This window comes from Macrobrachium nipponense, chromosome 39 (genome assembly GCF_015104395.2).
Source record: "Macrobrachium nipponense isolate FS-2020 chromosome 39, ASM1510439v2, whole genome shotgun sequence".
In the NCBI taxonomy this organism is placed as follows: domain Eukaryota; kingdom Metazoa; phylum Arthropoda; class Malacostraca; order Decapoda; family Palaemonidae; genus Macrobrachium; species Macrobrachium nipponense.
The window spans coordinates 8775601-8794256 of NC_061099.1; the positions used below are offsets into that span (position 1 = coordinate 8775601).

Genomic DNA, 18656 nt, shown 5'->3' on the forward strand with positions numbered 1-18656 from the left:
GGATCAATGTTGCCTTTAGAGTATTCAGTCGTTTAGTACCTGTGATGAAGGTTCAGGTGTCTGGCTGTTGTAAGGTAACAATTAATGAATGGTAAGTGTAGTAATTCACTTCAAAAAAATTGAAGGAACAGCACAATCTATCACTTGGGTATGTACACAGATTTATTCCTATCATGGTACATACTGTTATAAAAACTTTAGATAAAAAAAATTATTTTTGCTTACTCAGGGAGTAAGCCTACAGACTACTTTCTTGTTGTTGTTGTTCTTGTTGGGGGGTAGGAAAAGTCTATGGAAGAGCCTTAAAAGGTCCGAAAAAGGTGTTTTGCGTTGAGTTAAAGATACAGGAATTTTAGAATAGGATATTTATGATTTATTAGAATGAAAATGCAACAGTTCAGAAAAATTATTTTTAATAAAATATGGTGTATTTATTTGTTTTCGTTGGTGATACAAGGCTCTATTTTACCATAGATTTTAGCACATTTTACTTTACTTTAAAAGTTAGGAATATAATGTTTACAACTTATGCGTGAGGGAAAATTCTTGCATGTGTTCCGAGTAAGTTGGAGGTCGGATCACACCTCGTTAAATTCAAATTTTATAAGAATTCACAGTCTTATCTTCAAGTATAATATTTTATTACTAATAAAAAAGCAAATAAAATTTGTGAAATCCGGGCCAGAAATAAATACTTCATAATCTTCTCAAAAGATTTCATGATTCCCATATGTCCAGACTCGTGTGTTACTGCCTCCAGTTGCTTCCTCAATGGACACGGAATCAAGATCTGACGAGATTCGCCTCATTCAGCATCTCCTGGCACATCTGCAGGTCTATGCTTCCTCATCAGCAAACCTATCCTTAGATAGGTTTGCTGATAGGGTTGCAGGTAAGAGTTTGTTGGTCTCTTCTTGATCAACTATTCTGAAGAACTGAACTCTCAACGTCTGCTCACTCAGCTACCGTAGCTTCACTACTATCTTCAGGAACACTCAGTCTGACTACTCCTAATGGTTCCTGGTTCCTAGGCGCTCACTCCACAAACACAGTTGCGGGCTCACTACACTGTTTATGAGGTGCAAAGCTTTATTTATTTCAAGAACAGCAGGTTCCTCTTCTTCTTCTTCTAACCTCAAAGAGCCTTCACTTGATCCTTCTTGTGGGTGAAAATCCTGTCTCTTCAATTGCAGGCGTAGTCCTCTTCATACTCCTGGCAAATACTCAAATAGGAAACAGGCGGGGTTATTCTTCTATAAATGTACCGTAGGACTAATACTCGACGGTTTGTCTGTCACTACGGGACAATGAAGTCTGGATCACGTGGCTATTTGTAAAATGTCATAAGAAAGTTTCTGCTGTCAGGAGTTTCACGATAAATGAAGACAGTATACAGATGAATAACAGGGTCAAACATCGGTATAGGATCAGTCGATTCTGGTTATCAGAATCTGAACGGATTCTGATAAATACCCTTAGTGCCGTGTGTCAACACACAGAATCGTGTTTCTCGTTAGGGATAGCTGTGAAAACACCAGGAACCGAGACGGGCACGTGTGTAGCTATATATCCTCAAATTTCATTGGTGTTGAACACCCTCAACCGAACTCTAATGCTGAAGCATTACTAGGGAAAGGTAAGACAAATCACTGGCAAAAGGATGTAGTACAAGTTACGAGATACACAAGAGCAGATAGGTACCTACTAATGATGAATGGCACTGCAGTGTGAAAATGTTTAGTCATATTAAAGCAAATAATATGCTGATGCGATAACGAAGCAATGAAGGGACTTGTCTTTAATAAGTTCTTCTCTGATCGAAAAAGCTATGTACAACAGCTGCATTATATGCTCCATTCATCAGAGGCTCAAGATTCCACTTTTTTCCCTTTTTATCAATTGAAATCATAAAGGTTTTGGTTGATTCTCGCAATTATCGCATGGAATTCATAACTGGTTTTGTCTCTCCTATAACGTACAGCTCAACATTCTGTTCTCGTCCCTTAGAACGTTGAAGGGATCTACATCTTATTACTTAAGATTTTTAAAATTTCTTTATTTTCCTTTTGAATCTTGTATGACACATAACTACCGATTGCTGTATATATATGCATGTCGATGATTCAGGGCAAAATATCCTTTCATTTATCCGAATTACTGAACCCGGTACCAACAAAGATTAAATGCTAACAAACGCATTGAGGGATATTAGAGCTGAACACAGTGCTTCGTCGTCTCGTTTCTGTTATCACATACACAACAATGGCTTCAAACGGATCTCACTATCTTGAGACATTTCAGTCTACTGATAACAGCTTCAATATTGCTGCATTATGCACTTGAAAATCGAGTCAATCATACAACGGTGGTTAGCAGTAACATTACCAGGTGTCAAAAACGAGATTGCAAATGATACATTCTCCTTCTGTCTTTGTACAGCTACTGCTCGTAGGTTGGGTTGTATGTGAAAAGGGGCGAGATGTTACGGAGCACCATCAGTAAATTCACTAAACCGTCACCAAATCATCTGTATCTAGGCCAGTTAGCAAGAGATGAGTGAAGCCTGATCTGTGACCAAAATAGTCTCGTACCGGGTAAATAAAAATTATTTTCAGTTCTTCTCATTTACCTCCAATCCCTAGACAGTGCTATGGTATGAGGGATGCAGATTTCAGTAGTGTATGGAACCTTTAAAATTATAAGGTTTCTCAAAAGTAACTTTGAGGTGTGGTTTTTTCAAACGGTGTTCGAATGGCTGCTCTATGTTCACAAATATTAAACCACATTATGTCGTGTTATATCCAATTCAGTAAACTTATCAATTGAAATACCCCTTACCCTTTTAAACACAAGTTAATTATATATTATACAATAATTATGGGTTAATATTTGTGAATATAACGCAACGTTTCTCAAGGAAGGGAGGTTCACGAGCAAAATAAAAAATATATATCACAGGAACTGACCTCGACTGTTTATTTTCCCAGGAAAGCTAGTCTATAGCTAGATGAAGATAAACTTATGACATTCCCTTCCCAATAAACTTAAAGTTTTACAAGCGACAATGCTCATTTTAAGGAAGAGCTCCATGTGGAGATGTTGTGCATTAATGAAAATTGCTTTCTGAACAATATCTTGAAAAATATACAGTTTCCGTTTTTCGTACACAAGCTCAACTAGACGCCATGTTTAGTACTAGGCTACTAGCCCCACGGTCTAGCCCCTCGGACATCGACGTAAAAAAAAAAATCCTTAAATTATTTCGGCAAATTTCTCGAGTTACCTCACTTGTACTGCGTCATATAACACCCTTTCCCATATTGTTCAATACTAAACAAAATCTCTGTGCGAAGCTGAGCTCTGTCATAGAATTACCATATTAAGTTCGAATAATCTACTCCAATTCTCAAATTTTCACCGGTAACGAGGCAATGTTAATATAGTTTCATCACAACAGCTCTGCACATTCTTCTTCTTATCTTGAAAAATTGTAGTAAAAACGGAACACAGACGGTATACTACGTACTTTTGAATGCTCCCATTATCACTGTCTGGCTTATTGATACCAATCACTTTCCATCAGACTGTTTTCGGTCACCGGTTAACTAAAACGTTAAGTGTAACCGTGGAATCGACTGTTGTCGCGGGAGGTATATAACACAACTAAGGTGTTGCGTTGCTGGCACAAGTCATCTCTTGATCAGCCAAACAACGCGATAAGACATAGATAACGATTTACTTGGCTATCTTTCTTCTTCTTCCTTTTTTTTTTAGCTACATTCTACATTTCACCAGGGCTATCTTTCTTCTTCTTCCTTTTTTTTTAGTTACATTCTACATTTCACCAGGGCTATCGATAATTATATTCGCCCTGTGTTGTTTTTCGTTGCAAAAAAAAAAAAAAAAAAAAAATACCGAAAGAATATTCGGTAATTTCAGGACTCGCAAAATTTTATCGTAAAGACAACAACCACTTTTTTGCGTAATAATAATAATAATAATAAATGCATAAGTTGAGCCCAGGTTATTCATATTAAAACTAGAGAGTGCTGCTGCTTTGTATAACTTGAGAATAACAATAAACTTACGTTATCTCTTTTTCTGCGACTCTGTTCTGCTGCTGTTGGTGAATACGGCATTCTGAAGACTATTATTCATTCATCCTCGCAGCAGTGACACTGGTTTGGTACTGTGAGGATCAGTACCTATCTAAAATAAAAGAAAGAACGTGTTAATTATATTTCTGAATTCATACCTATAATATTTATATTCGCCATCTAGATCTTTACGTTCTACAATAGGGTGAACTATAGTAGATTCACATCAATCGTGCATCTGATGTCTAGGCTCATCCCTTTTTTTGACGCTCCTGACTGGCTGTTGATAAGCTAGTCACATGGCTGGAAACTCTGTCTCTAGAGAGAGTTTACATAGGTAGGATGTATGCTCTATCTCTTCTGAGGGATACTTTTGAAAGACGTATCCCAAGGAGATGTGGAACAGACATCCTACCTATGTGAACTCTCTCAAGTGACTGAAAGTTTCCAGCACTGTGATTGGCTTATCAACAGCCAATCAGGAGCGTCGTAAGAGACTGGCCTAGACATCAGATGTACGGTTGATGTGAATCTACTTTAGCATTGTCGAGTTGAGTTGAATATAGAATTAAGGTCGTTCAGCACTGAAATGGAAAGTGACAGTAAAAGGTTTTAAAGGTATAACAGGAGGAAAACCTTGCAGTTAGCTACACTGTGAATCAAATGTTAGGAAAGGCTGGAAAGGAAGATGAGGAAAGAGAATATGAAAGGAAGTAGTGCAGTAAAAGGAATGAAAAGGGTTGCAGCTAGGGGCCAAGGGCACGCTACATGGAACCTCAAGTAATGCCTACAGTGACCTGCATGAGGTCCACTGATGGCACTTTCCCAAACTGGGTACTGTCCCTAAGTTGCAGTTAACTTACTACCTGTAACTGCAATGACCAAATGAGAACACCTCACATAATTTTTTACTCAGCACAAAGAAACAAAAAAGTATGGTTCCCGAGATATTACAAGCTGATAATGGGTATAGTGTCTTGTATAAAGAAAAAGTTAAGTATATCTTAGTTTAACCAGTGATAGGTCTCAATGAAAACAGAACTGGTACTGATGATTTATTATGTTGCTGTTTTAGAATTAGCTGGCCTTATGCCAGTACGGGCTCTTGCTTCTAGAGCAGCCCATATGTTGTTTGAGATCAAGCTGGCCTTATGCCAGCACAAGCTCTTGCTCATTGAGCAGCTTATAGCGTATATTTATTACCTACGCACGCAACATACATAGCAGTGTGCAGACAGAAACGGAGTGCCCGACCACCTGAGGGTCCGCTACTCGCACACAGATAGAGAAGAATTTGTGCCTCTTAGCAGTCAATAAAATGGTAATAACAAATGGCATAATGGTTTGTTAGTTTGTATGGTGTTTTTACGTTGCATGGAACCAGTGGTTATTCAGCAACGGGACCAACGGCTTTACCTGACTTCCAAACCACGTTGAGAGTGAACTTCTATCACCAGATATATACATATCTCTCACTCCTCAATAGAATGACCGAAAATCAACCTCGCAGCCACCAAGGTGGCAGGTCAAGACCATACCGATCACGCCACTGAGGCGCTAGGACATAATGGACATGCACTGATGAATTATGTATCGGCGGAAAGGCCAGGAAATTCTACATACAAACATAGCCATGTGAGTTTTGCTGCTTAGCTACATAAGATACAAGATTGTGATTAGTGGGTAACGAAGGTATTGTCACAGGTCTTCACAATCTAGACAAGATCGAGATCAGTGGGTAAAGAGGGTCTTTACACCTGACCACTGAGCTGATTAACAGCTCTCCTAGGGCTGGCCTGGAGGATTAGATATTTTAATGTGGCTAGGAACCAATTGGTTATTACCTACCTACGGGACCTACAGATTATTGTGGGCTCCGAACCACATTATATTGAGAAATGAATTTCATTTTTAATCACCAGAAATAAATTCCTCTGATTCCTTGTTGGCAGAGCTGGGATTGAACTCACGAATTCTGAATCAGTAGGTGAGTACGTAAACCACTCGTCCAACAAGGAACATCACTGTCTTGTATAAATTAAGAAATCTGAACATGGGCAGATGCACTCTTACCTGTACTGTATGATGTAAATGCTATTGATCCTGAGAGCTCTACGCCTAGAAATGCCGAAATTGACTGTTAATGAGATACTGAGAATACAAATCTACCACCGGCAGTCACAGCCTTTAAGAAGTTCGACCTGCTGCAGCTATCAGACCTAAGGAGGTCATTAACATTGTAAAGGATTCAATGGGTCTAAGGGCAAGAAATTTCCTGGCCTTCTTCATTTGCTATTATTAAAAACATTAAAAATCTTCAAAAGATATCATATACTTTTCAAGTCCATGAAACCAGTGTGGCGGGATCACAAGCTAGAAAAAAACAAGCGCAAAACCCTCCCCACATTAACCTAAACGATCCAGCTGCCAAACCCACCCTCAGTCACACTTTCTTCTTAACACAACAAATACAGCAGGACAATTGACCTACGCCTATACAAAACAAAACAAAAAAAGCAAAACACATGTACCTACCAACACTATACAAAAACAAAACGAAAAAAACAAAATACAAGTACATACCAACTCCAGATATTCCAGGGCTATCCTGTGCCGTCCACTGGTTAAGGTCACAGAAATACCAACAACAACAACAACAACAACAACCACAACCCACAACCCAATAACACAACAACCAAGGACTACAACCCAACACAAAAAGGCAACACACACACCCACCAACAACACCAAGGAATCACAACAGCTCACCAATAACAACCTTCAACAACTCACAACCCACCAAGAAACCACAACAGCTCCCAACAACAACCCTCAACCATAACAACTCACAAAAACTCACAAGCACAACAAATCCAACAACACAGCTCTAAATCAATTAACATCAAACATGGCAATTTGTCGAAAATTGCATTTTTCCTAACTATACAAACCTGAGGTCCTTTACACTAGGAAGATTACTTTAGCGGCAGCTGGAACAGTCGTAAGCTTCGAACAAGGGGTTACGTAGTTATCTGCTTGTCCGCCAGTGCGCGCACCGCGCGACTGGGAGGCGAGGAATCACTTTTGCTTTAGGCCCAGGAAAACACAGAGTGAGGGGTGGCATGAGGTGGGACTATGTGTAAAGGACCTCAGGTTTGTATAGTTAGGAAAAATGCAATTTTCGACAAATTGCCATTTGTTCCGACATGTTATACAAACCATCGGTCCTTTACACTAGGAAGACTCACTTATTGGTGGGAGAACCTGAGTCTTAAAGAACAGACTGGTGTTCGTCCAACCTTGGATACCCGCCCTGGTCGTAAGAGCAGAGGGAGGGATCCTAGCCTCTCCCCAATTGATCGGGGTGTGTACCGCAGGATCAATGGTCAGACCTCTGGACCCAAGTACTAAGAGAGAGGCAAGCGTATCTCTTAGAACTAGCAAGCAAGAACTTTGTTCCTGTTGCAAGAGGCAACATAAAGTTATGGGTTTGTCTCTTGTTGGCATCCACTTCCCCCCCCCCCCCTTGTAGGAGGAAGTGGAGGATATTTACAACTATCCCTAATGAAAGGGATAGACTGGAGCTCTGTCGGGTAGCTTACCTGCATCTTTTCCTCTTCCAGCATGGTGACAACCGAGACCCTCTGCCCACAGGTAGAGGGAGAGAAAGATGGGGGAAGAGAAGCCAGTCACACTCTCATTCACCACATTCATTCCTTCAATCGCACCAAGGAATCGATGCTGTTCTGCCTGCTAGGGTGCTGGGTAAGCTTACACAACGTGTTGAGCAGCCACCACAGGTCCCAAGGAAAAGGTATCCAAGGACTTGTGGGCAATATCCCGAAGGTAGAAGGAGGTAAAGGTGGTCTGGTTGGACCAGACCCCAACCTTCAGGACCTGCGCCACGGAGAAGTTCTTGCAGAACGCCATTGACGGGGCAATGCCTCTGACTTCGTGGGCTCTCGGACGAGGGGGACGGGTGTCGTCACTACCATCAGTTTCGTACGCCCTCCTCATCACCTCACGCAGCCAGAAAGAAAGTGTGTTCTTGGATACTTCTTTCTTGGTAATCCCAGTGCTAACGAAGAGGCGTCGACACTCAGGCCTGAGGTGTCGAGTTCTCTTCAGATAGCGCCGTAGCGCCCTCACAGGACAAAGCAGCATCTCATCCGTATCGTTGTCGGTGAAATCCAATAAGGAGGGGATTGTGAAAGACTCAAACCTGTCGTCAGGGATCGACGGATTCTGAGTCTTAGCCACGAAGTTCGGGATGAAATCGAGCGTCACAGATCCCCATCCTCTGGAATGCTTAACATCATAAGAAAGACCATGAAGTTCTCCTACTCTCTTCGCTGATGCCAGGACCAGCAAGAAGAGGGTCTTGAGGGTCAGATCCCTGTCTGACGACTCTCGGAGTGGCTCGAATGGTCTTAGAGTCAAACTCCAAAGGACGAGAGTCACGTCCCACGCAGGGGGCCTGAGTTCCCTGGGTGGGCAAGACCTTTCGAAGCTCCTCATAAGCAAGGAGATCTCGAACGAATCCGAGATGTCCAATCCCCTCAGTTTCAGGACCAGAGCCAGGGCGGATCTGTATCCTTTGACTGTGGGGACTGCGAGGAGCTTCTCTTGGCGAAGAAAGACGAGGAAATCTGCTATCTGCTGAAGAGTGGCTCTGAGAGGAGAGAGACCCCGTCTACGACACCAACCACAGAAGACGGCCCACTTTCCCTGGTACACAGCTGCAGAGGACTGCCTGACGTGTCCAGCCATCTCTGTTGCTGCGCTGCGAGAAAAGCCTCTCGCTCGCAAGAGATGGTGGATAACAGCCAGCCGTGAAGTTCAAGGGACTGGACTGCCTGGTGGTACCGTTCCACGTGCGGCTGGGCGAGAAGGTTGTGCCAGGGGGGAATCTCTCTTGGTGCCTCCACTAGAAGAGCCAGCAGGTCTGGATACCAGACGGCCTGCGGCCACCTGGGGGCCACCAGGATCATCCTGAGGTTCGGGGTGACCAGCACTTGACTGATCACCTTGCGAATCAGGCAGAATGGAGGAAAGGCGTACGCGAAGAGGTTGTTCCAGGGCTGTTGAAGCACGTCCTCTGCAGCTGCCCATGGGTCCAGCACGGCTGAAAAGAAAACCTGAAGTTTCCTGTTGTGCCGGGTGGCGAACAGGTCGACGACTGGACGCCCCCACAGGTTGAAGAGCCTTTCCACCACGTCTGGGTGTAGTGACCATTCGGTCCTTATCACCTGATCCCAACGGCTGAGCTTGTCCACTACTACATTCCTCTTGCCTGGAATGTAGCGTGCTGACAGCTCTATCGAGTGAGCAATGGCCCACTCGTGCACCTGCATTGTCAACTGGTGCAACGGGAGAGACATCAGTCCACCCTGTTTGTTGACATATGCCACTACTGTGGTGTTGTCGCACATCAACACCACCGAGTGTCCCATCAAGCGGTCCTGGAACTCTTGGAGAGCGTAAAACGCCGCCTTGAGTTCCAAGACATTGATGTGAAGGTGCTTTTCGTGATGGTCCCACACACCTGCAGCCAGCAACTCCTCCAGGTGTGCGCCCCATCCCTTGGTAGATGCGTCTGAAAACAGCAACATCTCCGGATGGGAAGGCTGAGAGGCACTCCCTTTAAGAGGTTCCTGTCGTCCAGCCACCAAGCGAGATAACGTCTCACCTCCTCCGTGAGAGCCACGGGGAAGTATCGCGGGTCCTGAGCCTGTGACCAACTCTCCTTTAGTCTCCACTGAAGAGACCGCAGGTGAAAACGCCCGTGAGGGACTAACTTCTCGAGTGACGACAGGTGGCCGATCACGACTTGCCATTGCTGAGCTGGTTGCTTCTGTCGAGACAGAAACCGGATGGCTGCCTCCCTGAACCTGCTGATCCGCAAGTCTGCGGGGAAGACTTGCTCTGCTACCGTATCAATCAGCATGCCCAGGTACTTCATCCTCTGCTTGGGTTCGAGGTCGGACTTCTTGAAGTTTACCACGATCCCCAGATCGCGGCAGAACCTGAGAAGTCGATCCCTGTCCTGCAGCAACTGCGAGCGGGAGCTCGCCAGGACTAGCCAATCGTCGAGATACCTCAGAAGACGTATCCCGTGCGAGTGGGCCCAAGCAGACACCAGGAGTGAACACTCGCATGAACACCTGTGGGGCGGTTGACAGACCGAAACAAAGTGCCCTGAACTGGTACACCATCCCGTCAAGGATGAAGCGGAGGTACTTCCTGGAGGACTGATGAATGGGTACCTGAAAATACGCATCCTTCAGGTCCACCGAAAGCATGAAATCACTCCCCCGATGGAATCGAGCATGGAACGTGCTGTTTCCATCTTGAACCGAGTCTGGCGAACAAAACGGTTCAGGGGTCAGGGGAGAGAGATCTATCACCAGGCGCCAGCCCCCCGACGACTTCTCCACCAGGAAAAGGTGGCTGTAGAAGCCCGGTGATTGGTCCCTGACGATTTCTACAGCTTCCTTGCTCAGCATGGTCTGGATCTCCTGTCGAAGAGCAATGGCCTTTGCAGATCCTTTGACATAAGTCAGGGGTTGGACTGGGTTGGAAGTGAGGGGTGGCCGAGATTCGAAGGGTAGTAGATATCCCTCCCGAAGGACGTCTACTACCCAGGTCTCGGCGCCGTAGCGCTGCCATGTTGCCCAATGGCTCGCCAGGCACCCCCACACTTTCGGCAGCAGGTGAGGGGGAACGCCGTCCCTAGCGTTTCCCACCTTTCTTCGACTTCTTCCCTGCCGATCCTCGCGAGGAGGAGGGCTGATTAGAGCCCCCCTTCGCAGAAGAGGAAGACAGAGTCTTTCCTCGGGGTTTAGACGAAGCAGCCGTCTTAGCCCCCAAGGAAGCGCTAGCCACACTCTTAGGTTTGGCCACAGTTCGAGGCTGCCCAGCCGCCTTCGAAACTGCCTGGTGGAGAAGACGGTCACTGTCATCAGTGCGCCGTCTCTCTACCGCAGCATCCACCATCTCGTCTGGGAAGAGAGAGGAGGAACTCCGAACCGGTCCGTTGCGTAGCCCGAGTGCTGCCTCACGCCCAGCCCCCCTGGATACTCGTGTCAGGACGGCGTCCCTACGACGAAGTACCAGGTTGGCCCACAGGTTAGCCGTTTGGTGGGCTAGGTAGGAGATGGCCCTACCTCCAGCCTGGCAGAGCCTCCTGAAAGCCGGGTCTTCCTCAAGGGCGGAGCCCCCGAAGTTGGCCGCGACTTTCGACACTGTGAGGGACCACAGGTCGAGCCAGGAGACTGCCTGGAACGTTGCCATAGCGGTAGATTCCAGGCCCAGTGCCTCTTGCTGTGAGAAATGATATTGTTAGAATACAATAAAGTTTTGTACATACTTACCCGGCAGATATATACTTAGCTATAGACTCCATCGTCCCCGACAGAAATTCGAAATTCGTGGCACACGCTGCAGGTAGGTCAGGTGATCTACCTCCCTGCCGCTGGGTGGCCGGAATAGGAACCATTACCGTTCTAGAACCAGATTTTCTCTTCCACCTGTCTCCTGAGGGGAGGCTGGGTGGGGCATTCATCGTATATATCTGCCGGGTAAGTATGTACAAAACTTTATTGTATTCTAACAATATCATTTTTGTACATGCAACTTCCCCGGCAGATATATACTTAGCTGATTGACACCCTTGGTGGTGGGTAAGAGACAACTATTTACTGAATAGACAGGTAAACAACATACGTTGTAGGTAATAAATAAATAAAACCTTGGTTCCTACTTGTTCAGGCGGAACATTCCATGGCTAATGCCTAGGAATCAGCTTCGCCTCAAGAGCCTCAGCGAGGATGTGACCTATGGCTAAGAGTTCTTGTGGGTCTGTCGATGGGGTCTTATCCATTTACTCGACAGAGCCTCTTACATGACAATACGCCTATGCCTAGAGGCATAATTAAGGAGCACAACACCGATCCCAATCACCTGATCCTAACACGAGGGTTAGTGCTTAAGTTGAAAAGAGTTATCCCCAAACTCCTTTCAAACAACCCAAAGAAAAAACACAACGTTAAATAAAATTTAACTCACTAGTTAAGGATCAGTATCGGCTCCCTATCCCAGGAACGTATCCGCAGACACGTATCAACCAAGAGAGAAGGATCTCTCGTAGGTTATCTTGACATCCTTCGGATAATGAGAAGTCAACACAGAGTTGCATCTCCCGTATGTGACAGCTAATATGTCCTTATGACATATTGTTAAGGAAAGAACAAGAATTCGGAAAAGCTCGCACTTCATGCGCTTTTAATTCTCAGCTGTTTGAAGGAATCATCAATGCACTTATCAAGTGCTTAGGAGATCACATTGTCTCAAAGAAGGCCAGGGCGTTCTTTGATATAGATCTCTTCTGGGTGAAGCCTGGAGCCTGGCTAGCGCTTCGTGCCTGGCAGGCGCCTAGCGCCTGTCTAGCGCCTCGCACCTGGCTGGAGCCTTGCGACTGAATGGCGCCTAGAGCCTGGCTGGAGCCTCGCGCCTGGCTGGCGCCTGATTGGCTCCTCCCTCCTGGCTAGCGCCTCGCGCCTGGCTGGAGCCTCGCGTCTGGCTGGCACCTTGTGCCTGGAAGGCGAAAGGAGCCTGGCAGAAGACTTCATGATTACTGTCTATGAGTCTGCATGCCTCAAGAGTTTCAGCAAGGTAGGGACCTATGACTGACAAACCCTTCTGGATCATGTCAATGGGGGCTAGCCCGCTTACACGACAGAGCCTTCTCGGATCGTGCCAATGGGGGCTGACCCACTTACATGGCAGAGCCTTTACCTGTATCATATCAATGGGGACTAGCCCTCTTACATGACAGAGCTTTAGGTTTCTCTTTACTGGAAGGAGCCTTGCGCCTGGATGGATCCTCAATCCTGATTGGAGCCTAGCCTTGAAGGAGCCTAGCCTTGAAGGAGCCTGGCACCTGGATGGCGCCTGGCTGGCTCCTAGAGCCTGGCTGGCGCCTCGCGCCTGGCTTGGCTCCTCCACACTTGCTGGAGCTCCGAGCTTGGAAGAGTCTCTAGGCTGTCTGGCGATGTCCACATCGGACTCTTATATCTGTCCGATTTGTTCGCCTCTGGCGCATTTGCGCCAGGTTGGAGGCCCGCTCCTTCTCCGCATCAGACCATGACAGAGTTCCTTGGAACTGTCTGCCTCTGGCGTTTTTCGCCTGTATTGGCATTTGGCGCCTGGCTGGCGCTACATTGTCCGAGAGTCCGGAACAACCACATAGTTATCAGGAGACTGGAGAAAGGTGGAAGAAATTCTTCCCCTTTGAGCTTTTGGTCCCTGGCAAGGGGAGGTGATTGTAGTCAGCTACATCCAGTAGACGACAGGATATCTAACAATACGAGAGGGAAGAGTCTTCCTCCAAGGAGGATCCTTCGTGAGCACTTCCTTTGCTAACGAGATCTCTTCTTACATGTTGATGAGGTTCCTCGTTGCAGAATCTTCCCTATCCTTGCCCGAAGGAGGAGTCTGGAAGTCGAAGGAGACTCTGAGCTGAAATTGGGCGAAACCCTGATTTCTAGCTCTTATTGTATCCTTCTGAATACCTTCTGGGAAGCATTTCGAGCCCTCATCGCACCCCGAAGACTCTGTAGGCAAACGTTTAAACCATCTCTTCTTCTGTAGATGAAAATGTAAGTACCCTGCCTGGGCAACGAAAACTTCTATCTGAAAGCGTTGCGTCAGGAATAGCGGGTTTTAGTTCTTTTGCCAGACATACTATGCTGGCAAGAACCTATTGCCGAGTCTCCATTGAATCTGATGCGAGATTCCAATGCACAAAAAATTCACTTGTCTTCTTGGTCGTTTAGGGCCAAGAGAAACAAAGAATTCCTTCATAAACTTTCTCAAAGAAGTTTGATGAGGAGCAGTTCCATTTTGTCGGAACATGGAATCTGTGGCCACAAAAAGATCCCATTCGAAGTACATGATATCCTACTCTTGTCGTATTGAGGTATCGTATAAGATCCCGAAGATCTTAATCCTCTGTTATCTCTAATTCCCCTTGTAGAGACAGAGTATAGCCTTTTACTGCGTTCTTTGATAGCATATATATACAAAGATGATTCTTCCCTCTGAAAGTGAAGAAAAAACCCCGCTATGTGGTTCACAGAGGTATCGGAAGAGGACAGTTTCCTCATTCCATCTAGCACGATCTGCAGCAATTCTATGCCTTGGCCATGACTATTGTCATTTACCTTGAAAAATCCTCACATTCATGTCCACTTCTGGTCAGTCTGCACGCGGACAGACTCAGAGTGGAGAGGTCCATTTATAATAGATGCTGATAGAATCTCTAGACTCTCTTGGAAAAAAACCCCCAAAACATGCTGTGCTCTAAAGCCAAAATGAGGCATAAAGTATCATCCTCTCTTCCTTTGACGCCTATTTATCTTAATATCTGTTAAGAATTTATATATCTAGGGGAAAAAAGACTAAAGTTTATTCCCCTTTTAAACTAAAAATGGCGTATATTGCTACCTCTCTTGGTTCGGGAATAAGGAAGCAGTCTAGAGGAAGCCTGTTCGTCTTCCACCTTGCGAAGAGATCTATAAAGAAGACATCTTGCAAGTTTCCACACCTCTCTTTCCAATTAAGATTAGACATAAGTCAAAAGTTAAATCGTTGATCGAGAAGGTTCTCCCGGACGTGCAACATCGTGCAGCAAATCTCTTAAGGATCGTTACGTTCCGTGTCTGTGTTCCAAACAGGTTCTCTCTTGTTAACGCGAACTGGGGCGAAAAAAGATTCTCGATGCTCCTTGAGATATGAGAAAGCTGTGGAATTAGTCAAATTGATTTGAAAAAATCATTTCATCCCTCCTTGGGAACGAACACCCCTCCAGACAGACGGGGAACGAAATCAGGAACGAACCGTGACGTTACCGAGCCTGCTGTCAGAGAGGCTACTGAACCCTTCGGTTAACACTCACTATATCGAGAAATAATCAAGTCCAATAATTTTTCTCTTGCATTTCTAAGGACTATGTGCCAGAACTTCTGTACTTCTGTTTTGGTACGCGGCACCCTCTCGTATGTCTGCTTTTCTAGAGACTCCAGCAAGGTAGTGACCTGTGAAGCTGTTGAGTTCTAGAGGATCTGTCAACTGGGACGTGACCACAATGCAACTAGATCCTACATTACAGACATCAAATTCGGGTAATGCATTCCTAGAGATGCCAGTAAGGACGTGACCTGTGTAGCTGGTGCTCTCTAATGAACTGTCACGGGGAGAGTGACCACAATGTGACAGAACATATAGGTGTTGTTTAGACACCAAATGCTGTTTATGCTTCACTAGAGTTGCCAGCAAGGACGTGACCTATGTAGCTGGTGCGATCTAGATGATTTGTCAACTGGGACGTGACCACAATGTGACAAAACTATTTTACCCCACTATGAGGGCGAAGCAAAACATTACCAATATTTCCATTTTGGTAGGAAAAAACTTTACAAGCATAAAATAGCCCATTCAGGGGAACAAAATTCTGTCCAAAGAAAATGGTTCCCATCAGACTCATCCATCTTCTCACTAAGCATGTTCTCTAATAAGCTATGCTTTCGTAAGCATGAGAGCATTATATAATATAGTACTCTGCCGCGTTAGAATCCTCTATTATTCTGTTATGTCCAGGTTGTCCGTATCTATCTCTTGGCGCTGTCCGCGTACGATATTGCGGTAAACAGCATTGAAAGGTTGCAATATCTTTCTTATTGAAAGCTTCTTAGCTAAAACGCAGACAATGTTTATTCATGTTTGCCTACAAACCCCCTCAATCCGAGGCAAAGTCCGTGATTGTAGGGGATAGATACGGTTAGCCAGTCAATCCTGTAGGAGAGAGAGATGTAACCGACCGCTCATGACCGAGAACTGGATACTACTGTGTTGGTCTAAGCGATAGCAGTGAGCCGTCTCCGTTCGTCGTCTTGCCTTATTCTTCCTGAGTTGCCAACTACTCCACTCAATGAAGGAATATGATAAAATTATTATCGATCCCCAGGAAGCTTCTCACTAATGCATATTTAAGCGAAACAAGACTTCGTTAAATCCAAAAGCTGAGTCGGTGTTTTAACAATCACTTTAAGCGTAGTCCTTATCTAGGAAACTCCTGGAAAGATACATGGAATTCGGTTGCTAACCATAAAGGAAACTACGGTATGTGCATATGACTTGATCATACAGTAGTCTTATACAGCAAATTCTCTACTACATTCTTTCCTCTCCGAGGCAGAGAGAGAATGGAAAAAATTTACTATCTTCCTTCTTTTCGTTAGTAGAACGAATTAGAATTAGGCGAAGGAGATCCCAAGTGAGAACCGCGGATCGAAGAGAATCTCTCGAGCTTCCTTTCTCTTGGACATAAGACTTAAAGGACGTATTCTACGCGTCTACTACTTGGAAGAGCCTCTAATCAATGAATGAGAGCTCCTCCTAATCTTGTCCAAGGGAGCTTATATGCTTACGCGATAAGATGTATTGATATCTTTATCAATGAGAACTAATCCATTAAGATATGGAGAGTATACAGTTTTTGTCAATTATGTGTTATGCACTTATTTGACAATACGTTTAATATTTCCCTAAGGAAGAAAGTTAATCCAGGAACTCGTTAAGTTTTCGTGATTTCCACAGATATTGCGGAAGGGACCGGATTCCTGTTTATACTGAGCTTACGGAAGGAAGATTGATGTTCCCTTTCTGCAGTCATTCCCCAACGCCGAATAGACGAGATTCTTATAAGAAAAAACTCCCGTAGCTCTTGCCTCGTCATAATGAGGGAAGAGTATGAATGAATGAGACTCCACGCTGAGAGGAACTGCCTGTTACAGCAGTCATCTGAATATTAGAGAAGGGCTTCTCTCAGGATCAGAATCATTCGATCCCCAGGCTCTGATAAAAAACTAAAGAGAAGAACTCTAGGAAGGCGATTCGCGCCTGACAGTGTCTGTCTCTGGAAAGTTCCGCGTGCCTGGAATGTTCCGAGCGCCTGGAATGTTTCCGTGCGTCTTGAAGGCGACTCTCGCCTGGAACGTTCCACTTGTGTGGAAGGTTCCGCGCATCTGTTAAGTTCCGTGTGGAATTCTGCGCGCCTTGTACAGTGTAGCCTGTCCGCGTTGTTCACATCTGGCGCTTGGCGCTGTCCGCGTACGACACTTTGCCTGTCCGGAGTGTGCGCGTCTGGCGCTGGGCGCCTGGCTGGAGTATCGTACGATACTTTTTCCCGTCCGGGCTGTCCACCTTGCTTTTTCCCCTCCGGCCTGTACGCATCTGTCGCCTGGCGCCTGGCTGGCGCTGTTCGCTTCGGACACTCGATTCTGTCCGAGCTGTCCGCGTCGGACACTCGCTCTGTCCGCACCTCTGGTTGTCCGCCTCGGACAATAAAGACGCTTGTCCGAGTTGTTTCCCGCATCTTCGAACTTCAAACATGTATGTAAGATGACGAATCGGACTCTAAGACACACTCTTTGAGGATGCCTTTCCAATGGCGATCCTTGGCAGTCTGGGACGTTACTACAGATCCTGCCGAGGGGACGCCTGACTGGTGGGGATTCTCTGAAACCTCCGTACGGCTTTCGACATTCCTTCTCCCCTGGGCCTGGGAGCTTGGAAGAGGCCTAGGCCTGGGAGCGAGACAGAGCCGATCAGACACACCCTCCAATGCACTGGGAACACTATAATCACTTCTTACCTTTTAGTAGCTCGCATTTTGAGCTACATCCCTTTATCTTCAAATTGCAACTATGGATTGTAGTTTCTGTGAAGTAAGAAGGTGATGAGGATGCAACACTACTAGTACTGTTAATACTCTAACTGCTCGTTAGTACGAGAGCTATTAAAACTTCTAAGGGAAGCATAAGTAGTTCTGTGCTTTTCTGACTTCCTAAAATAGGAAGTTAGATTTTATAGTTCCTCAATCAAATTCTCACACTTATTACACATATTAATGAATAAATATTAATATTTCCCTTTCTTGCAAACTATGTGAGTGTCTACCGAAAATTTCGGTAGTTACATGTCATAAATTCTTCGAAATTTTCGAAGTCAATTTCATTAAAAAGTTAATAAAACCGTATGCCAAACCAAAGATCCAGTACTTCCCTGCAAAAGACAGTCCAGAAGATTGATGGCGATGAAAAACGAAAATCAAGTCAGGAGGTACAGCAAACGTATGTTTACAATACGGCGACAGAGAAAATCTGGTTTAGAACGGTAATGGTTCCTATTCCTGCCACCACCCAGCAGCAGGGAGGTAGATCACCTGACCTACCTGCAGCGTGTGCCGCGAATTTCGAATTTCTGTCTGGGACGACGGAGTCTATAGCTATGTATATATCTGCCGGGGAAGTTGCATGTACAAAACCATAGGTTCTCAGACAGGAGCTGCTGCAGAGACACACCCGGTGTTAGCCTAACTAACCCCAGGTTAACCTGTTTAGGCGGCATCGGGTCCTCTGATGGCACGTAAAATCGCCGCTGTCGCTGCAGAGGAGGAAGCAGCTTCGACGACCGGCCCGACCTGAGCGAGTCCTCTCG

The 18656-nt window shown here is 45.4% G+C and overlaps 1 protein-coding gene across 3 annotated transcripts in view; it reads right to left on the reverse strand.

Moving 5' to 3' along the window:
• LOC135210099 (uncharacterized) overlaps nucleotides 1–3678 on the reverse strand; it is a 29857-nt gene extending 26179 nt beyond the window's left edge. For all 3 annotated transcript variants that reach the window (XM_064242905.1, XM_064242904.1, XM_064242906.1), the window contains exon 1: nucleotides 3527–3678. In XM_064242905.1, the coding sequence (XP_064098975.1) occupies nucleotides 3527–3542 (16 nt within the window). In that variant the 5' untranslated portion in view covers nucleotides 3543–3678. The remainder of the gene's footprint in view (nucleotides 1–3526) is intronic.
• Between the last annotated feature and the right edge of the window lie 14978 nt (nucleotides 3679–18656).